We start from the raw sequence: 17,575 nt of genomic DNA, 5'->3' as shown, positions 1-17,575 counted from the left end.
GGAAAGAGCAGATGTTCCTAATGTGTTGTATGCTCAGTGTACGTGTCGACGGTACAATATCTGAACATCAAAGTCTGCAAATAACACTAAATGCTGGGTTTATGTTTTCAAACAGCACTAAATTATGGATTTATAATTATGGAGACGGAAAGAAAGAAAAATAAAGATAAAGAGAGAGAGAGAGATTCCATGATGATGCACAGTATTACAGTTTTGTTTTGGTATGCCTGCAGAATCTAGGACAGAAAGTGCCTCCAGCTGTGTTACTGGTACATCGTTACTATTACAGAACAGGCAAGTTGCAGGGCGATTCATCAGCTGCCCAATAGTCTTCATGATAAAAACAAGTGGATGGATAACAAGAAGGAGATATCGGAAACTTGTAGCTTAAACATAAAAAATGGTCCACATTAACCCCTGTATGGCTGGCTTTCATTGCACTCTTTCACTTTTCAAACAGTATGTTTAATTGCTCTGTAAATTGACTGCAATTACTGCAGTTATGTGCTGTTATTGGCTAGATCCTTTATTTTTTATCCACAGTCCCATGAAGTCTGGCCAGTGATATGTCCCACTCACGCTAGATTGACTAGTAATCAATCAATTAACCAATTAGTGGAATCAATCGGTCAATCAATCACTCAGCTAACCGCAATTGCCCCTTGACAATCATACATACATTTTCATCTCGGCTACAGTTATGAATTGTAATAGCATATGTATCGAAACACTTCCCATCAGAATAGCATTACACATAGCCTAACATCACCGGTGGGCAGGGAAAGGGTTACTGTTTTGTAAAATGACATTTTGAAGGAGGGGGGGAAAGCTCACACACAGCTCTGCTGGCGCGGTTGTTTGGTGCAGGTTGATGTTATCAGTAAATTAGGACATGGCTTGCAGCTCGATGACCAGCTTGAGAGGAGGGAGAGCCTGACCGGTGTTGCCTAAATGAGATAAAAAGCGCGTGGTTGGCGCTAGGTTTTTGTTTTCTCCAGCTAGGTGTCGTATCCGTAGCAGTGTGAATATCCGCGCAGAACGACCAGGCCAGCTCACACTGCGAAATGGTCACGTCTATTCTTGGGCTCCTTATCCTACCAATATGTCTTCAGCAGTGTGGTGTTATACACGGTACGTAGCCTAATTGTACATGTCTGAACGTTTTGTGGTCTATTTCAATGTGTTGGTACAACACCGGGTTGGTTATGCCCATTACACCTGCCTATGGTTTCTTTACACAGGACTGACAGCGGCAATGTAATACTCAACCTTGCTTTCGTTCTACGAATATGGCACAAAACGGGCAGACGGGTTTTCACAGTGCCCTCAGCATATTGTTTTATTCCAACATTTGCCGTTTCCAATAAAATGCCTAGGTTTGACAAACTCCAGAATAATTGCTTTCAGTCTTTAGGTGTCGGTCGTTTTAAATGCGGCCAGGCAAAAGGCCTGTGTTTATGTAGGCTACGTGGTCGTTACACTAGAAACATATACCGTCGTTTTTTTTAAATGGTCAGTGTGGGTAATTGGTTTGGGTTGCAATGAATCTGAAGTCGATAGTACTGATATAGGGGGGTGGGATGTATTTGGAATCTTCTCTTTAACATTCGCTCTCTGTAGGTTACAGAATGTTCCACCAGTGATCATTTATTCCTGAAGATTGGGGCGAGCCTTCAATGGATTGATATGTTGTTTCACACTGGCCAGTGGGACAGCGTAGCAACACCACATTCTTCTCTTCGGGGGGGGATTTATAAAGAACAAATTTATAAAGAACAGGTGACTTATTATTTGCGGACTATTGGATTGCAGTGCATGGCATTGGCGATTAAGCGCTTGTCTGTATTACCCTATCGGTATGTAGACCATCTATGAAGTGTTTAGGTTTGTCATTGAGCGTGAAGGGGTATGTTTTGCCACACCGTGAAAATAACATTTTATTAGTGTCGGGGGCTTTTGTTGTTGCATCTCCGATTGTTTTCACTTCGTGAATTGAGCGAGACCATACGCAAATTAGGTTCTCCTTGACCTAATTAAAATGGAGCTGTGTCCAAGGACCAAGGCTTTTATTCTCCATTTTGGTTGTGATACTGAGACCAATAGTGCTCAAAAGCGCGTTGTCTTCAGACTGTAGGCCACCACAGCGGACAGGGACTACAGACGGACACAATCTGTGGCGAACGGAAATTAGTTTGTCAATCAAAGCAGACAATGGGCCTGAATGAAAGATGCGCATATTTTTTGAAATGTCTCTTTTGTTACTCAATTAAAAGTATAATACAATGAAATAAGAGTAGGCTAGGCCTACCTACAACAGTTAATGTTTGCCCTATGGCTTTCATTATGGAAACTGGTTATTTGAGTATTAACCATACATTTCACAATGACATTGATCTAACACTAATTACATATTTCCTTGGAGTGTTTCAGACCTTCTGCTATTAATGATTGCACAATTGCAAACACTTGAAGCCTACAATTAATTTGAAAATGGTAAATAATGAGACCGATCAGCAAGCTGCCAATAGGCGTTAGTACGCCTGCTTTAGTTTGGTTGGTGGGTTTATTCCCTAATGTTGCGTTTATATTTTAGATCCGTGTACATGTAGTGTTGGTTTCATGCGCTGAAATAAGATCCCAGACTTTTTCCATACACACAAAAAGCTTATTTCTCTCAAATGTTTATGCCCCTGTTAGTCAGCATCTCTCCTTTGCCAAGAGAATTCATCAACCTGACAAGTGTGGCATATCAAGAAGCTGATTAAACAGCATGATAATTACACAGGTGCATCTTGTGCTGTGGACAATAAAAGGCTACTCTAAAATGTGCAGCTTTGTCACGCAAGATTGTCTAGTTGAGGGAGCATGCAATTGCCATGGTGACTGCAGGAATGTCCACCAGAGCTGTTGCCAGAGAATTGAATGTTCATTTCTCTACCATAAGCAGTCTCCAACATTGTTTTAGAGAATTTGGCAGTACGTCCAACTGGCCTCTAAAACGCAGACCATGTGTGGGCAAGCGGTTTGCTGATGTCAATGTTGTGAACTGAGTGCCCCAGGGTGGCTGTGCGGGTATGGGCAGGCATACAGACAATGAACACAATTGCATTTCATCGATGGCAATTTGAATGCAGGGATCCTTTTGGGGGGGGGATCTGTGACAAACAGATGCATATCTGTATTCCCAGTCACGTGAAATCCCTAGATTATGGCCTTAAGTATTTATTTAAAATGATTGATTTCCTATGGAAAGTAAAATGTTGCATTTATATTTTTGTTCAGTATTCGTCCAAGTTATTGCCTACTATCAAGTTTTAATCAACAGATCCACTGCCCCAGGCTTTTCAGTGAAGCAACCGCAGCACAAAATGTGTTACAATAGCAGAGATGTATCTGAGGTAACTCCTGCTGTGAGCTGTCCTTGCTCCATAGAACAGACGAGCAGTAGGACCTATACAGTTGACTAATAACCAATATTCACATGATTCAGCCTCAGTGTGTATGATTATGCAAGTCTCCATTTATTTTGGCCTGGGATTTCATTTTGATGCCCTGCCCCTCAGGACCAGCCTTATTCTAGTTGCGGTTTGGGGGGGGGGGGGGGGTCATTGGTTTAGCTGTAGTGTGAACCACTCTAGGAGCACTGCTGCTACACACCGGTCCTTGCCTTGGAACTATCACGGGACGGTTTGGGCATGAGTGGCACTGATTAATGTAATCTCTCTACTATGTGTAGGCCTGTGTGTATGAGGACCCATATCAGCCACTTGTTTGGTAGTGCCCCTGAGACTTATGCTAATGTCCACACTGCAAGCGCTCTGCTTTATATGACCCTCTTGATTGTTCTTTGGCATTCTACCCTTCAAGAGCCTGATCTGCTGGCTTGTTTAGAAAATGGCTGTGTCTGAAAATGGCACCCTTTTGCATATTTAGTGCACTGCTTTTGACTCGAGGCGTCTGTTCAAAAGTGTGTGCGCTATTTAGGCAATACGGTGCCATTTCGGACACCCTTTGGCCACTGCCCAGGACAATTACTAGTCGGTCCCAGGCAGACTAGTGCTGGTGGTATTGGCCTCCCGTCACACAGGTCTGTTAGCTCCCTGCTGCAGAAGTGTACCATGCTGAGCAGGTCACTCAGGCACACTCTGAGGAGCAGGGGGTCATTAGACATGGTCCGGCTGTACTTTCTCCTCTCTGCACAGGCTCGTAGCTGGCTGGCAACAGCCACTCTGTCATACAGGAGCCATATGCCGTGTTTCACTGTGGCTGGCTGGTACCTAGGGCACAGTGGGTTATTGTTGACGTCAAATGAACTCTCTTCCCTCTGTCAATATTAACCCCATAGACAGTCATTTTAGAATTTGACTCTGGCTTTTGATTTTGCCTTAACCATCGATTGGCTGAATGTGTGCATGTAGTGATGGCTTATTTTGTGTTTCTGTGTCCTACAGACACGACCCAGGTCAGGACTTTCAATTTGGTGCCGAACGAGATGGAATGTTGTAGTCCTTGAAGCCTGGGGACGCAAACGCCAGTTCTACATTGTTGTGCAATGAGTATTTCCTTGTTCCTTACAGGATCGAAGACAGAATGTGAGCCCAGTCAGTTCCAGTGTGGGAATGGCCGCTGCATCCCGTCTGTCTGGCAGTGTGACGGGGATGAGGACTGCTCCGACGGCAGTGACGAGCACACCTGTGGTGAGAAGCACGAACCGCCTCTCACACTATTTCATCAGATCGGTGATAAATCAGTGGCATAGCCTGTTGTGAAACCACCCTTGTAATCTTGGCCCCGTTGGTGCTGTCTGAATCCACCGGGGTTATCATGACCTGGTGTAAGTGGCGCCGGTTCTGGAGAGCTAAAAATGGCCGTGACGGAGACGCGCCCACGAGCCCCATCTGGGCAAACGGAGTGTCACCTTGATTTTCTGTGCTATCTGGGTCATGGGGGATGAGACGGAGCAGGATGGAGGGAAGAAGAGGTTGCTGTAGAAAGGGATGTGTTGCGGTCTCGATGAAATCTGTGCTGACATAACCACTTTAGTGTTACTATGGATTACCTGCCCATCTGTTTCCTTTGTCTCTCTGCCCGTCGATCCCTCTATTGACTGTATACATTACCAACACAGCCCTGGTGACATTAATGTTGATGGGACTTCCATAAGAGTTAGAGGGGCCTCTGGCAATAGGTGGCAATCTAGTCACAAGGAGGAATGGCCTGTGAGGAGGCTCTTTAGCACAGTGGACATGAAGTGACTTAAAATAGGGTGGGGTATGTGGGAGGGTGAGTGCGAGGGTGAGTGCTTTGCCATTGTGGAGGTCTGTTTGACTAATACTATGCTCAGTGCAATAGACCAGGATTTCCCCAAACTCTGTCCTGAGGGCCCCCTGGGTGCACCTCTTGGTTATTGTCCTAGCACTACACAGCTGATTGAAAATAAACACTTAATCTTCAAGCTTTGATTATTTGAATCAGCTGTGTAGTGGGACCCCAGAACCACATTTGGAAATCCTGAAATAGACCACTATACTAAATATACACTATAGTGACTATGATTTTAAAGGGCACATTGTCAAACCTTATATTGGTTTAGTCCGGAGCTGACCTTCGGCTCTTATTTGTGATACTTTGGTTGGTACTTTGGGGCGGATTTTGTCCTCACACTGAAAGACCAAAATGCTTCACTTGCTGCTTGGTGGTCTGATTCTGACGCTTGCATACTGTATCACTAACACACTCGCTGCCGCTGTGCCTTTGCAGTTCGTAAGACCTGTGCGGAGGTGGATTTTGTCTGTCGCAATGGCCAATGCGTCCCCAAGAGATGGCACTGCGACGGTGAGCCAGACTGCGAGGATGGCTCTGACGAGAGCGTGGATGTTTGCCGTAAGTGACCTGCAACAAGCCAGCCCCAGATTGGGACTCCCTTTCCTTCTGATCTTCGTATTCAGTTGAGAAATGTATCCCTGTCTAAAATAAATGTTGAATGTTTTGCCTTCACTTACAGTATAATGAAAAGTTGGGTTAAATTGCGTCTTCCATAATAAGTGGGTCAGGTTGTCAATCTCACACGGGCGTTTAATCACAGTTTCACCATGTGCCTCCCACGGTCAGCCAATGCAACAGCTGTGTCAGTTTGTGGATATGGCTTTGGATCCAGATTAGATCAGGTTACTCTGGCTCTTTCCGCTATACTGCTTTAAGTGCATGTCCTCCGTGCACCCTCGCATAGTTCGACTTGCATAGAGACCAGGTGGCCACATTACAAGCCTTCATTTAATGTTCCAAACGGGATTGTTCCCAGTGATGTGGGCAGCAGCAATGTATTCCACTGCAGTACACAATGAGCAGGGTGTCAGTCCTATTTGGGGTGGTTTGTGTGTACGTGCAGGTCAAGACGTCACTGGTTTGTTTGACCAGCTGTCGGAAAAGCGCTCTGTCAGTAGGCATGGTGATGTTTGTGTGAGGATGTGAGTCACCACATTTAAATATTGAGGAACTCTTAATTCTCCCAAAATTGTCCTTTAGTTAGAAGCAGTTGTCTATTAAGCAATTCGCTCCCAAAAGTGCATTAGGTTACATGAGGCTGCTTCTACACCTGCATTGCTTGCTGTTTTGGGGGTTTTAGCCTTGGTTTCTGTACAGCACTTTGAGACATCAGCTGATGTAAGACGGGCTTTATAAAATGTTGATTTGATGTGACGTTAAGAATATTTCCAACACGGGTCTGTCAGTTCATCTGCCGTCGTACATTACTCTCTGAGCCCGTTGTGTGTGTGATGTTACATTAGGAGCAGTATGAGTTTTCTTCGCCGATGTGGAGCTAATGCTTCACAAGCTCTTCTGACTGATACTGCCCAGCATGCTTTCACATGCATTCCTCAGAAATAGTTTCATTGATTTTGGTAGCGAGCACTCTCACCAGACCTTCCTATATCCCTGTTACACATGACTCGTCTGTCTCCTCTGCTTCAATGGTATGATTAGTAGGTCAGTTCCTGATGGCTTGTCTTTGATTGAAATATTAAATTCCTCTAGGTTTGCTTCCTAACCAACAGGCGTTGTGCCAATCGCCACTAGATAGAGGCTTGTAAGAGTTTTGAATGGGCTCGAAGACGTGCTCTGGACTCTCAGCCTAGTTAAGGAAGCATTCGTAATCTGATCTATACAGTACCTACCCTGTAAAGTGAGGGAGTGTATACACACTAATCTCAATCTAATCTTGTTGAACACATCAAGATCAATTGATTTGAAAATGTATAACATTTGTCTAACCGCCTACGTTTGCTGTCAGAGGCAGTCGACTCAGTGCTCGGCTCAATATATCGTTCAGTGCTCCATTAGCCAGCCTAGCCCAGCGCCCTGCAGAATTGTGTGTTAAGCATTTCCCATTCCAAACACTTGCAGCACTAAAGGTCTATAAATTCACTCCCTCTCCATCCATGTGCCCTGCAGACACCAGGACCTGCCGTGTGAATGAGTTTAGCTGTGGCGCCGGGTCCACCCAATGCATCCCGGTCTTTTGGAAGTGTGATGGAGAGAAGGACTGCGATAACGGCGAGGATGAAATTAACTGCGGTGAGTCTATTTGCCATGTAGCCGTAGGGCGAGAGGTGTCCCTCGAACCGCTAGGTGGATTTCCTTACTGTGTATTTTTGAATGACTCCAAGCAGCAACAGTTAATTTAGGAGTACATAGTTGTTGATTCCTACATTGGCGTCACAGTACTGAGTACTCTGTTCACTCACACAGGTAACATCACGTGCGCCCCGCTGGAGTTCACCTGTGCGAGCGGCCGCTGCATCTCCCGTAACTTTGTGTGCAACGGCGAGGACGACTGTGGCGACACGAGTGACGAGCAGGAGTGCGCCCCGTCGTCCTGCGGCCCCAGCGAGTTTCAGTGTGGCAACGCCACCTGTATCCCTGGCAGCTGGGTGTGTGACGACGACGTGGATTGCCAGGACCAATCGGACGAATCCCCTCAGCGCTGTGGTCGCCACCCCACGCCCCCGGCTAAATGTTCACCCAGCGAGACGCAGTGTGGCTCCGGGGAGTGCATCCACCGCAAGTGGCGCTGTGACGGAGACTCTGACTGCAAGGACGGCAGTGATGAAGAAAACTGTCGTAAGTGTGGCGCGGCTTAATCAGACCACCTGCAAGTTCCAGCAGGCCAGCCGATTATTTTGGCTACTTTTTTTTTTTTTTTGCTACACAGGTCAGATTGCGCTGCTTTCATATGATCATAAATGGAGCCTTCTATTACAATAAAACAATATTGCCATAAAATAAACGTGCTTGTCTTTATACTCCGTGTCCACAGCAGCTGTCATGGGTTTCTGTTTTTTGTATGGTTATGACCGTGGTGTAGGTATTGAGTGCAAATGGAGTTAAGGGTTAAATGGTGTAACAGGTCTGTGTCCTCTCCTCTCCAGCTGTTCGTACCTGCAGGCCAGACCAGTTCAAGTGCGAGGACGGCACCTGTATCCACGGCAGCAGACAGTGCAACAGCTTGCGTGATTGTGCAGATGGCACCGACGAAGTCAACTGCAAAAACTGTGAGTGTTCAACCAGAAGTAATGTCGTCCCGAACGAATGTACATGGTGTTGCTACACTACAGAACGTTTCTACAAACAAGGTCATTTTTGCGTCGGCGTTCAGATATTCCTGTATGAGTTGGGGCAAAATATGCTCAATAAATACTATAATTTGATATTCAGGATTACAGCAATGAGATTATGGAAGTATTGACTTCAAGCCGTCACATGAATTGCATTGGTTGCACGTGCAATTAAGCACTCCGTGTTTCTATGGTTACATCCACAACATTTGTAGACGGTCGACTCAATCTCCTACACCCACTTCCATTGTGTCACTGTACCTGTTTAACAGCCTCACCGGTTTGTAATGTCACCTTTCTCTTTCACGACTCAGTGACGCAGTGCAACGGCCCTGACAGGTTCAAGTGTCGGAGTGGCGAGTGTATCGAGATGAGCAAAGTGTGCAACAAGGCCCGGGACTGTCCTGACTGGAGCGACGAGCCCATCAAAGAGTGCAGTAAGTGGATGGACGGGAACCAAACCTGTTTATAATTAAGCAGTAGAAGCGACGCGAGGATGAGATCAGTTAGTGTGTGTGTGTAGTCTTGTGACTTGTTCAGTCACGATGAAGAGCCATGAGTGCTTTCACTGGAGTGGGTTGCCTTGCAAGTTGCAATACTGCCCTGGTTGTAGACCGCAGAACATTATGGGGTTGACGCAAGTGTTCGGTCTGTTTGTGTATACCACTTACTATATACATTTTACCCTTTTGACCTGTCCCATGTCGGATACCTCGTATTGTCCTTGTCAAACTCGTCCTACGCTACAGCGATTCCCATTAGTCCGCTATCGTTCAGCCAGCCGACGCCAGTCCACTGATGTGATTTGATTTTCAGGCAGGCCTTTGTTTGTGAATAAAGGGCATGAGTAACCACTGTTCTGCTGTTCCCGTCTCAGACCTGAACGAGTGTCTGCTGAACAATGGCGGCTGCTCCCACATGTGCAGGGACATGGTGATTGGCTACGAGTGTGACTGCACCCCTGGACTGCAGCTCATAGACCGTAAAACCTGCGGGGGTAGGAGCCATATCTAATCATTAACCCATACACTATTTGATATTAACTCTCATGCGAAAGAAAGGTGTTTTCAGCTGACGTTTGTAACTGGGTATTGAGATGTACTACATCTCTTACATTTGACTTGGTATTCACAACTAAATTCATTGACCTCCTACTGTTAGTGACTATTCATGTTTTTCCCTTTCCTGCAGACATCGATGAGTGTATGAATCCTGGGATCTGTAGTCAGATCTGTATCAACCTGAAGGGAGGGTATAAGTGCGAGTGCCACAACAGTTACCAGATGGACCCCACCACGGGAGTGTGCAAGGCCGTGGGTAAGTTGGCTCAGCCTGGCGTGTATACACCATGCTGTACCACCACGAGCACATGGCAGAGGGATGCCTAGGCAGACGTTGGCACGCTAGAGGAACGCGGCGTCACTAATGGGCATCCGGTCCAATGGACTCGGTACCCCATGTCGATCTGTCCTGATCAATGTGTTTGACTTCTCAAGCTGCTATATATTTTATTTATTGTAGTCCAAGCTCAAATGGAAAAGCAGTGATATAGTTTGCAATGACCTTGATCTGAGAAGTCCAGCTGGGGGGATGTTTTTTTGTGCCATTCCTGACTCGGTGACTCGTGATTAGTGTTCTGACATGAGGACTGACTTAAAAGGCTACATTGTATCGTCATTATGAATGAGTGTCTGTGGCTCCCTCAAGGCACGGAGCCCTGTCTGATCTTCACTAACCGGAGGGACATCCGGAAGCTGGGTCTGGAGAGGAGGGAGTACACGCAGATTGTGGAGCAGCTGCGGAACACAGTGGCACTGGATGCAGACTTCACCCAGCAGACGCTCTTCTGGGCTGACCTGAGCCAGAGGGCCATCTTCAGGTAGCTATGGGTCCCATCTTCAGGTAGCTATGGGTCCCATCTTCAGGTAGCTATGGGTCCCATCTTCAGGTAGCTATGGGTCCCATCTTCAGGTAGCTATGGGTCCCATCTTCAGGTAGCTATGGGTCCCATCTTCAGGTAGCTATGGGTCCCATCTTCAGGTAGCTATGGGTCCCATCTTCAGGTAGCTATGGGTCTCGTCACGCCCACATGCGATTAAGTCTCAGCCCATAGATGGTCTATTATCATGGAGTCTGTGTTCACCTTGACCTGTTATCACTGGTTTCTGACAGACGTATGAAATCAGTTTTACATGGTAACCAGGGCCAAAGTTCACTGAGCAAATGTTCACTATACTTCCCAGCAGTAAACCGTTCAACCCTACAAACTACATCTCTTTTTGGCTCAATGAGTAACTTCAAACCGAGCACAGATGTTTCTCAATCCCTTGTCTTTCCAGCACGGTGTTGGATAAGCGAGGAGATGTAGGAAGTCATGTGAAGGTGATAGATAACGTCCAGACACCAGTGGGGATCGCCGTTGACTGGATCTACAAGAACATCTACTGGTCAGACCTCGGTACCAAGACCATAGCTGTGGCCAACTTCATCGGCACCAAACGGAAAGTTCTCTTTGACAGCGGTTTGAAAGAGCCTGCGTCCGTCGCTGTTGATCCACTCTCTGGGTAAAGTTACTGTATTTAATGGGGGTTCTGCATTTCTGTTCCTGAATGCTTACACCTTTCTGGACCCTCATAACGATTTGATCTCCTCTCTGCCCGTGTTCTAGATTCTTGTACTGGTCAGATTGGGGTGAACCAGCTAAGATTGAGAAGTCGGGCATGAACGGGGTTGACAGGCAGGTCCTGGTCGAGACTGATATTCAGTGGCCCAATGGCATCACCCTGGGTGGGTGAAGCTGGATTCTGATTGGCCCGTCACTGCATTATACCTCATGTGCATTTACCCTTTGAGCAGGTTCAATTGATTTGACGGCGACAGGGTGTGATGTGTATTCATTTCCTTCCCTTAGACCTGATCAAGAGTAGACTGTATTGGGTGGACTCAAAGTTGCACATGCTCTCTAGTGTCGACCTGAACGGAGACAACCGGAGGAAAGTGCTCCAGTCCCCAGGATACCTGGCTCACCCCTTCGCTGTCACTGTGTTTGAGGTATGGCTCTCGATGCGCTGTGAGGGTGGTGAAATGTGTGTGTATATGAGTGTGCGAAAGCTACTTCCTATAACTAATACACTGGCAGGGTAATTGACAGATTGTAGTTTTGCGTCTACAATTGGATTGCTTCTCGTGTTAATGCTACCCAGCAAACGCATGCTTTTATTGACATTCATAATTGGTAATTTGCTAAATCTCTGTTCAAAGTGATTAGTTGGTTTCACCATAACTGGTTTTCTGTAAACCCCATGATTTTCTCCGTGTGGGGATCAACGGCATTTACCCCTGGTGGCATTTGACAGAATTACTGTTAGAATAAATATCTGTTCGGTGTCTTAAAGTCTTTCCTTCTCTGAAGCATAGGTCCCAAGCCATTTCTACTGGCATCTGCTCTGGGGTTTAGTGTGTGACTGGTTTTGTTTCAGGATCGAGTGTTTTGGACAGATGGGGAGAACGAGGCAATCTACGGAGCAAACAAGTTCACAGGCTCTGATGTGATTACCCTCGCAAGCAATCTGAACGAGCCACAGGACATCATTGTTTACCACGAGCTAATCCAGCTGCCTGGTAAGGCTGCCAGATGTTAGCCCTCTCTCTCTCCCAAGCCCCAGTGATCAGGCTATGTTAGTTAGCCTAGATCACAGGGAGAGAGGGCTGTGTTTGCTGCCTCTGTGAAATTCACAGCTCCACACTCATATGTAACCGTCTTCAGTCAACTCCATTGACCCTTGTAACCGTTAGATAGTGCATGGCAGGATCCTTGTTTTTGACCTTTCCCTAACTGGCTAGCCTCTCTAAATGCTTTAAAAAAAAACACTCTGACTAGGATATTTTAGGACATCAAAATGCTGCCATGTAGGTGTGACTAGATTGATCTGCGTTTTTAAGGCAAAGTAGCGTAGTTCTTCACGTAATGTATCCTAGAAGTATGGGGCACAGGCAGTGGCTAACTGGTTCCCTCCATTTTGATTCCACACAGGGACAAACTGGTGCAATGAGAAGGCTCAGAACGGTGGCTGTGCCTACATGTGCCTGCCAGCTCCACAGATCAACAAATACTCCCCCAAATACACGTGCGTGTGTCCTAAAGGCCAGACGCTCGCTTCAAACGGCCTTCACTGTCGACCAGGCAAGTACCTTACCGTTAACATCCGGTTGGGCAGTGAGGGGTTAAACTGTGCTGTGATGCCGTGTTTTTTTTTTTGTACGAGCCCTCTCTCTTTAGAGGCCTTTAACTCCCATTCTGTCACCCAAGCATTTCTTTCCCCTCTGTGTTGCTTGTGAAGCCTGACCGCTGTAGCCAGGCTGTCTGGCCCTCTGTTTGCCTGTCTTCTGCTTCATCCCAACTGCCTGTCTTCTGCTTCATCCCAACTGCCCTTCTAAAAGCCTCTGCTGCTTTTTCTTCCCCTCTCAAAGCCACTGATGTTTGGGAATATAGTTGAGATGGCACTACGCTTTTTAAAAGCAGTTTGATTTAATGAACCACCCGGGGTGCGGAGGGGACAGGGGGTTATTGTAGGGGCCAATTAGAGGGACTCCTGTCACTTGAATGCTTTATATACTGCTTTTTTTAGATTTGATCCAGAAAGCAACATGTTTTCTACCCAAATAGAAGGTAACTGTCTTGCCTGGTAATTGATGGAATGCTAGGATATAGACGGTGTGCTTGACGCTTTTCATTTGCATGAGACAAAGGGGTCGGATTTGCTTAGTGAGGGTACTAGCGGGGAAAGCTCAGGCTTTGCACCTCACTGCCATTAACCAAGATCTATCGCCTAAAATACTGTTATACTTGTCATGCAGTGTAGTCTATGCGCTTAATTTAATAAAGATCTTTATTAAATGATCAATGAATAAAGATTATTTCTTGTGGTAATTTAGGCTCAGTTAAAAGTCAAGTGCGGATAATATTTTGTCTGATCTAATCGTCTCTCCTGCTTCATTTCATTCATGCCGCTCATAATCCTACATGAGCAGCCTTCAGATTTTGCACTACCATAGAGTAATATAGGCCTTAACATTTCCTGCTTTTTGTCGCCAATTCCTTTGGCAATTGAACAAGGCTCTATGGTTAGCTGGACAGTAGTATAGAAAATTGATTTGATTTCCCTCTAGTAATTTTGGATCACTTCTGCACATTGTTTTTCAAACGCTTCTGTGCTTCGCGTTGCTCCGCTTTCCTGTTTTTCCGCTAGGAATTAATTTGTGACAAAGTAACATGAAAAAGCTGCATGGTAACATGCAACTGTAGTCAGAATGTGAAGCTGTGATTGAAGTTTTGCCAAAGCGTTACAATACTTTGTTCTCTTATGACAGTGAGCCCTTCTACTCCCTCAAAGGATGATGGGAAAGCTCTAATACGTCCCACTGACCCCCAAGGTAAAGATGTCAACCGCCCGCATGCCATGTGCGGCTGGGGCTGCATGCGTGTCCTGGCTATAGCCATGACTCAGGACCCAGTAGTCTAGTTTCATGGCCTTTTGGGCTCTTAGTTAAAAGATGTCAATGATTTTAATTTTACTCTTGGATGACTCTGGTCTGGCTTCCCTGTGCTACCCATCGTCATGGTGATTAGCCTACGCTTTCAGCCTTCTATTGGGGCGGTGTGAGGTGGTGATGGGGAAGTTGGTCAGTCAAGATGTCTGGAGTGTTAGACATTCCTGTACTGTCAAAGTACATTTTGGAAGTAGCTATTAATGCCATCCACCCAGGAATGTTAATCGGTAGATTTAAGTGACGTCTACAATTAACCAGTGGATGCATGCATAATTAAGGACCACAATTAAAGTAACAAATATAGCATTTTATCTGTAGTGGATTTATTTGATTAGCCTGCTTTTTAAGTCATTTGTTTAGGCCTTTTTTTTGTTTCTGTAAGATGCCTTTGTTGCACTGATCTCAGTTTTTTTTTTGTTCAAAGTGATCACGGTGCCAAAAGTTGTCCCCCAACCTGTCCCTGCTGGTAAGCCCCAGTTCTCCTTCCCTGATTGAGCCCTTGGTGAAAAGAAGTGGTAGTTTTCCTTAGACTGTGATTTGTGCCAAATTACTGGTCCGTCAGCCTGTTCTTGCCAGCTCCTGATGGCCACATAATGTTCCAGAGCCCAGCTGCCCACCAGGGGGTTGCCAGAGGGATCAGAGCCACCCTATTGGCAGACAGGCAGGGAAGAAGAAAAAGCTGGTTCTCTCTGCCCCCCCCCCCCCCCCTTCCATTCACCAACTTGTTTGCAAGTCATGTCACTACCAACTCTCATATCACCTATGTTCCATTTCCTATAAGTATTATTTCCATGACCAGTTGCGTCTATTGTACTTTAGGCCCTCAAGGTTATTCTTGGTACACCGTGATTATTGGTTACCCTAAAATACAGACTAATAGCGACACGAACCAGTATGGTTCTGTGTTTACGTGGTCCCTCAAAGGACCGACTCTCATTCAGACTAACTTTTTTTTGTTGTAGAAGCCAACGTCAGTACATCCATCCGTGAGGTGGACTCTACAGCTAGAGGATCTGCAGCTGCCTGGGTTATACTCCCTGTGTGTAAGTACCGCTGTCACTGCCCCATCCCGCATCTCTCTCCTGCAGCTGTCGATGACTCATACTTTTTAAAGGACACTCAACTGTATGATAAGTGGGTGGGTGAGCAATACTTCAATGGTTTTTCCTAGTTATAGTAGTTGTTGATTGGCTGTGGTGATTTATTCAGGTTACCATTGAATTGCACCGCCACTGTAACCTTGGCTCTGGCTAGCTGGATATTAAACTACAGTATGGCTTGTTGATCCCACTTTTGGCTCCTGTCCCCAGTGTTCCTGGCCATGGCTGCTGCAGGAGGCTACTTGATGTGGCGTAACTGGCAGCTGAAGAATAAAAAGAGCATGAACTTTGACAATCCAGTGTACCTGAAAACCACCGAAGACGACCTCAACATTGATATCAGCAGGCACTCCTCCAATATAGGCCACACCTACCCAGCAGTAAGTAGTCTCCTTAATCAGTCGCGTGTTCACTTCTGTAATTAACTACTTGATTGTGTGAACTTCCAATCCCTTTTTGCATTGTGACTTATCACCTTACGTTTACTTGCAGACTGTCCCCTAAGAGGGAAATCCCATTCATTGTTGCTAGTAGCCAGACTACTTTAGCCCTCAATTGGTAAATTGTTTAGATTCTCTGCCTGTGAAGGTCCACTTTCCATTGTGTTTTTGTCTTCCTTCCAGATATCAGTTGTGAATACAGAAGATGACTTGTCATAACCAATCTGCCAAGTGAACCCCGTCGGTTTCTTCTACCTTTGGTCTCCATGCCAACGACCTTTGCTTCTTTAACAGAGCTACAACCAGATGCCTTCTGAAGTGCATTAAGTTGTGTTTTCTGGGGGGATGTTTGTCATTAGTTGTGTGAATGATGTATGAATTGTCCTACTCACACCAAGTGTGTCCAAAGTGGCAAGGGATTTTGGGGGCTTGGCCTCTTATATCCCCACTCCTTCCCCCTTAGCCCCAAAACATTTCAAAGATTCTACTACGTGCGACCTTGCGTCTAGGTTCAGTACACTGGTCGTCCTTTGAAGTGAGGCCATGCAGGGCGCGATACTGGTTCTAACCTTCAGTCCCCTACTGGACATGTTTCTCTGAATATTTATGAAAAGCATATTTTAGGCAGTACTGTCTTAAAATATGTACGTTTCTTATGAACATTATCTCCAGAAGCACATTCTTATAAAGCTTTTTTTGTGTGATTCTGTGCTGGGAAGATGAGAGCTAAGGAAGGTCATGTTACTACAGCATTTGTAAAACATTGTACATAAACCCTCTTCCCCTAAGAACAGAATCAGGACTGAAGCACTTTGATCAAATGGTCTGCTGTAAATAAGATTGTATACATTTGACTGAAATACATTTTTGCTATGGTTGGGCATAGTACCAGGGTAGGGTAACATGTATTTAAAACTGAATTTGTTAAACTATTTTGTATGTTTGTGCCGTTGCTGTGACTTTTTTTAGCCATGTGCAGGGGGACTAAATGCTGTGTCGTGAATAAAATGATTTGCAAACACTTAAGATGAAACAAGACTTTCATTTTACACATTTCCGGAAGACCCGTAAGTCATTCAAAAAGCCACTGCTTGACTTTCCCTGTACCACTATTTAGGGGTACATTCTGAATCTCCTCCTTTCTCCCAAAGCATACATTCCCCTCGTTAATTCAAAAAGGAATTGACTGGTCTGAGGATGTCATGCATGCACTATAAACCAATGATTTTTAAATGGGGGGGGGGGGGGGGAAAGAGTACAAATGTACCAACTTCTGGAGTTTGGTAGAGAATCTGAGTGCAACCTAGTCATTTGTTGGTCTAAGATAGTGGCCCTAGTAGCTTTTCGAGAGTGCATTATTTCACCATTGTAATGATTGACAGTCTCAACTGCATTAACATATGCATAGTTGTGCCTGATATAACAATTGCAGATGGCAATATGGATTGTTTTGATCTACAGGATATCATAATCCAAGTAAACCTCTTGACTGTTAGGGTAAAATGTAGATTTCTGCCTAATAGACATGCCCAAAGGTATTTTTCATGAAATTGTAATGCTGCAGAGGTTTGTCAAACTGCCTTTCCTGATGTACATACTTGAGGACATAAGCTCATGTACAGATACTAAAATAGGAAATGTTTAACTATTCAAAAGTAGGGCATTAAAATACACTTTCTAAATAAATATATACTGAACAAAAATGAATGCACATGGAAAGTGTTGGTCCCATGTTTAATGCCATCTCTTATTTCAGCTCAATGTTCTCCATACGCACAAAAAGCTGTTAGTGAGCTCTTCTCCTTTGCCAAGATAATCCATTATCAAGAAACTGATTTAAACAGCATGATTACACAGGTGCATCTTGTGC

General features: G+C 45.3%; 1 protein-coding gene across 3 annotated transcripts; it reads left to right on the top strand.

Moving 5' to 3' along the window:
- The first annotated feature begins 792 nt into the window (after positions 1–792).
- LOC139408814 (very low-density lipoprotein receptor-like) lies at positions 793–17,416 on the top strand. 3 transcript variants are annotated; one of them, XM_071153158.1, is made up of 20 exons: positions 793–1,131; positions 4,578–4,697; positions 5,761–5,883; positions 7,453–7,575; positions 7,750–8,121; positions 8,430–8,552; positions 8,930–9,052; positions 9,493–9,612; positions 9,807–9,932; positions 10,323–10,494; positions 10,955–11,179; positions 11,284–11,402; positions 11,527–11,666; positions 12,095–12,236; positions 12,649–12,798; positions 13,986–14,048; positions 14,590–14,631; positions 15,128–15,208; positions 15,476–15,645; positions 15,889–17,416. In XM_071153158.1, the coding sequence occupies exons 1-20, from the start codon at positions 1,065–1,067 to the stop codon at positions 15,922–15,924; spliced, it is 2,637 nt and encodes an 878-aa protein (XP_071009259.1). In that variant the 5' UTR covers positions 793–1,064; the 3' UTR covers positions 15,925–17,416. The 3 variants fall into 3 exon arrangements, with proteins under 3 accessions (XP_071009259.1, XP_071009260.1, XP_071009261.1); XM_071153159.1 differs by lacking the exons at positions 13,986–14,048; positions 14,590–14,631 and having other exon boundaries at positions 833–1,131; positions 15,889–17,408; XM_071153160.1 differs by lacking the exons at positions 13,986–14,048; positions 14,590–14,631; positions 15,128–15,208; positions 15,476–15,645; positions 15,889–17,416 and adding an exon at positions 13,255–13,391 and having other exon boundaries at positions 833–1,131.
- Positions 17,417–17,575: the final 159 nt, after the last annotated feature.

Source organism: Oncorhynchus clarkii, chromosome 5, assembly GCF_045791955.1.
Source record: "Oncorhynchus clarkii lewisi isolate Uvic-CL-2024 chromosome 5, UVic_Ocla_1.0, whole genome shotgun sequence".
Lineage (NCBI taxonomy): Eukaryota > Metazoa > Chordata > Actinopteri > Salmoniformes > Salmonidae > Oncorhynchus > Oncorhynchus clarkii.
The sequence above is the reverse complement of the archived record's forward strand: the minus strand, read 5'-3'. Positions and strand labels throughout refer to the sequence as shown.

Coding starts and splice junctions, on each gene's coding strand:
- LOC139408814 (XM_071153158.1), top strand. CDS start 1,065: ATGGTCACGTCTATTCTTGGGCTCCTTATCCTACCAATATGTCTTCAG. Junction 9,933..10,322: donor GGGAGTGTGCAAGGCCGTGG/GTAAGTTGGCTC, acceptor GGCTCCCTCAAG/GCACGGAGCCCTGTCTGATC. Junction 11,403..11,526: donor GCCCAATGGCATCACCCTGG/GTGGGTGAAGCT, acceptor TCCTTCCCTTAG/ACCTGATCAAGAGTAGACTG.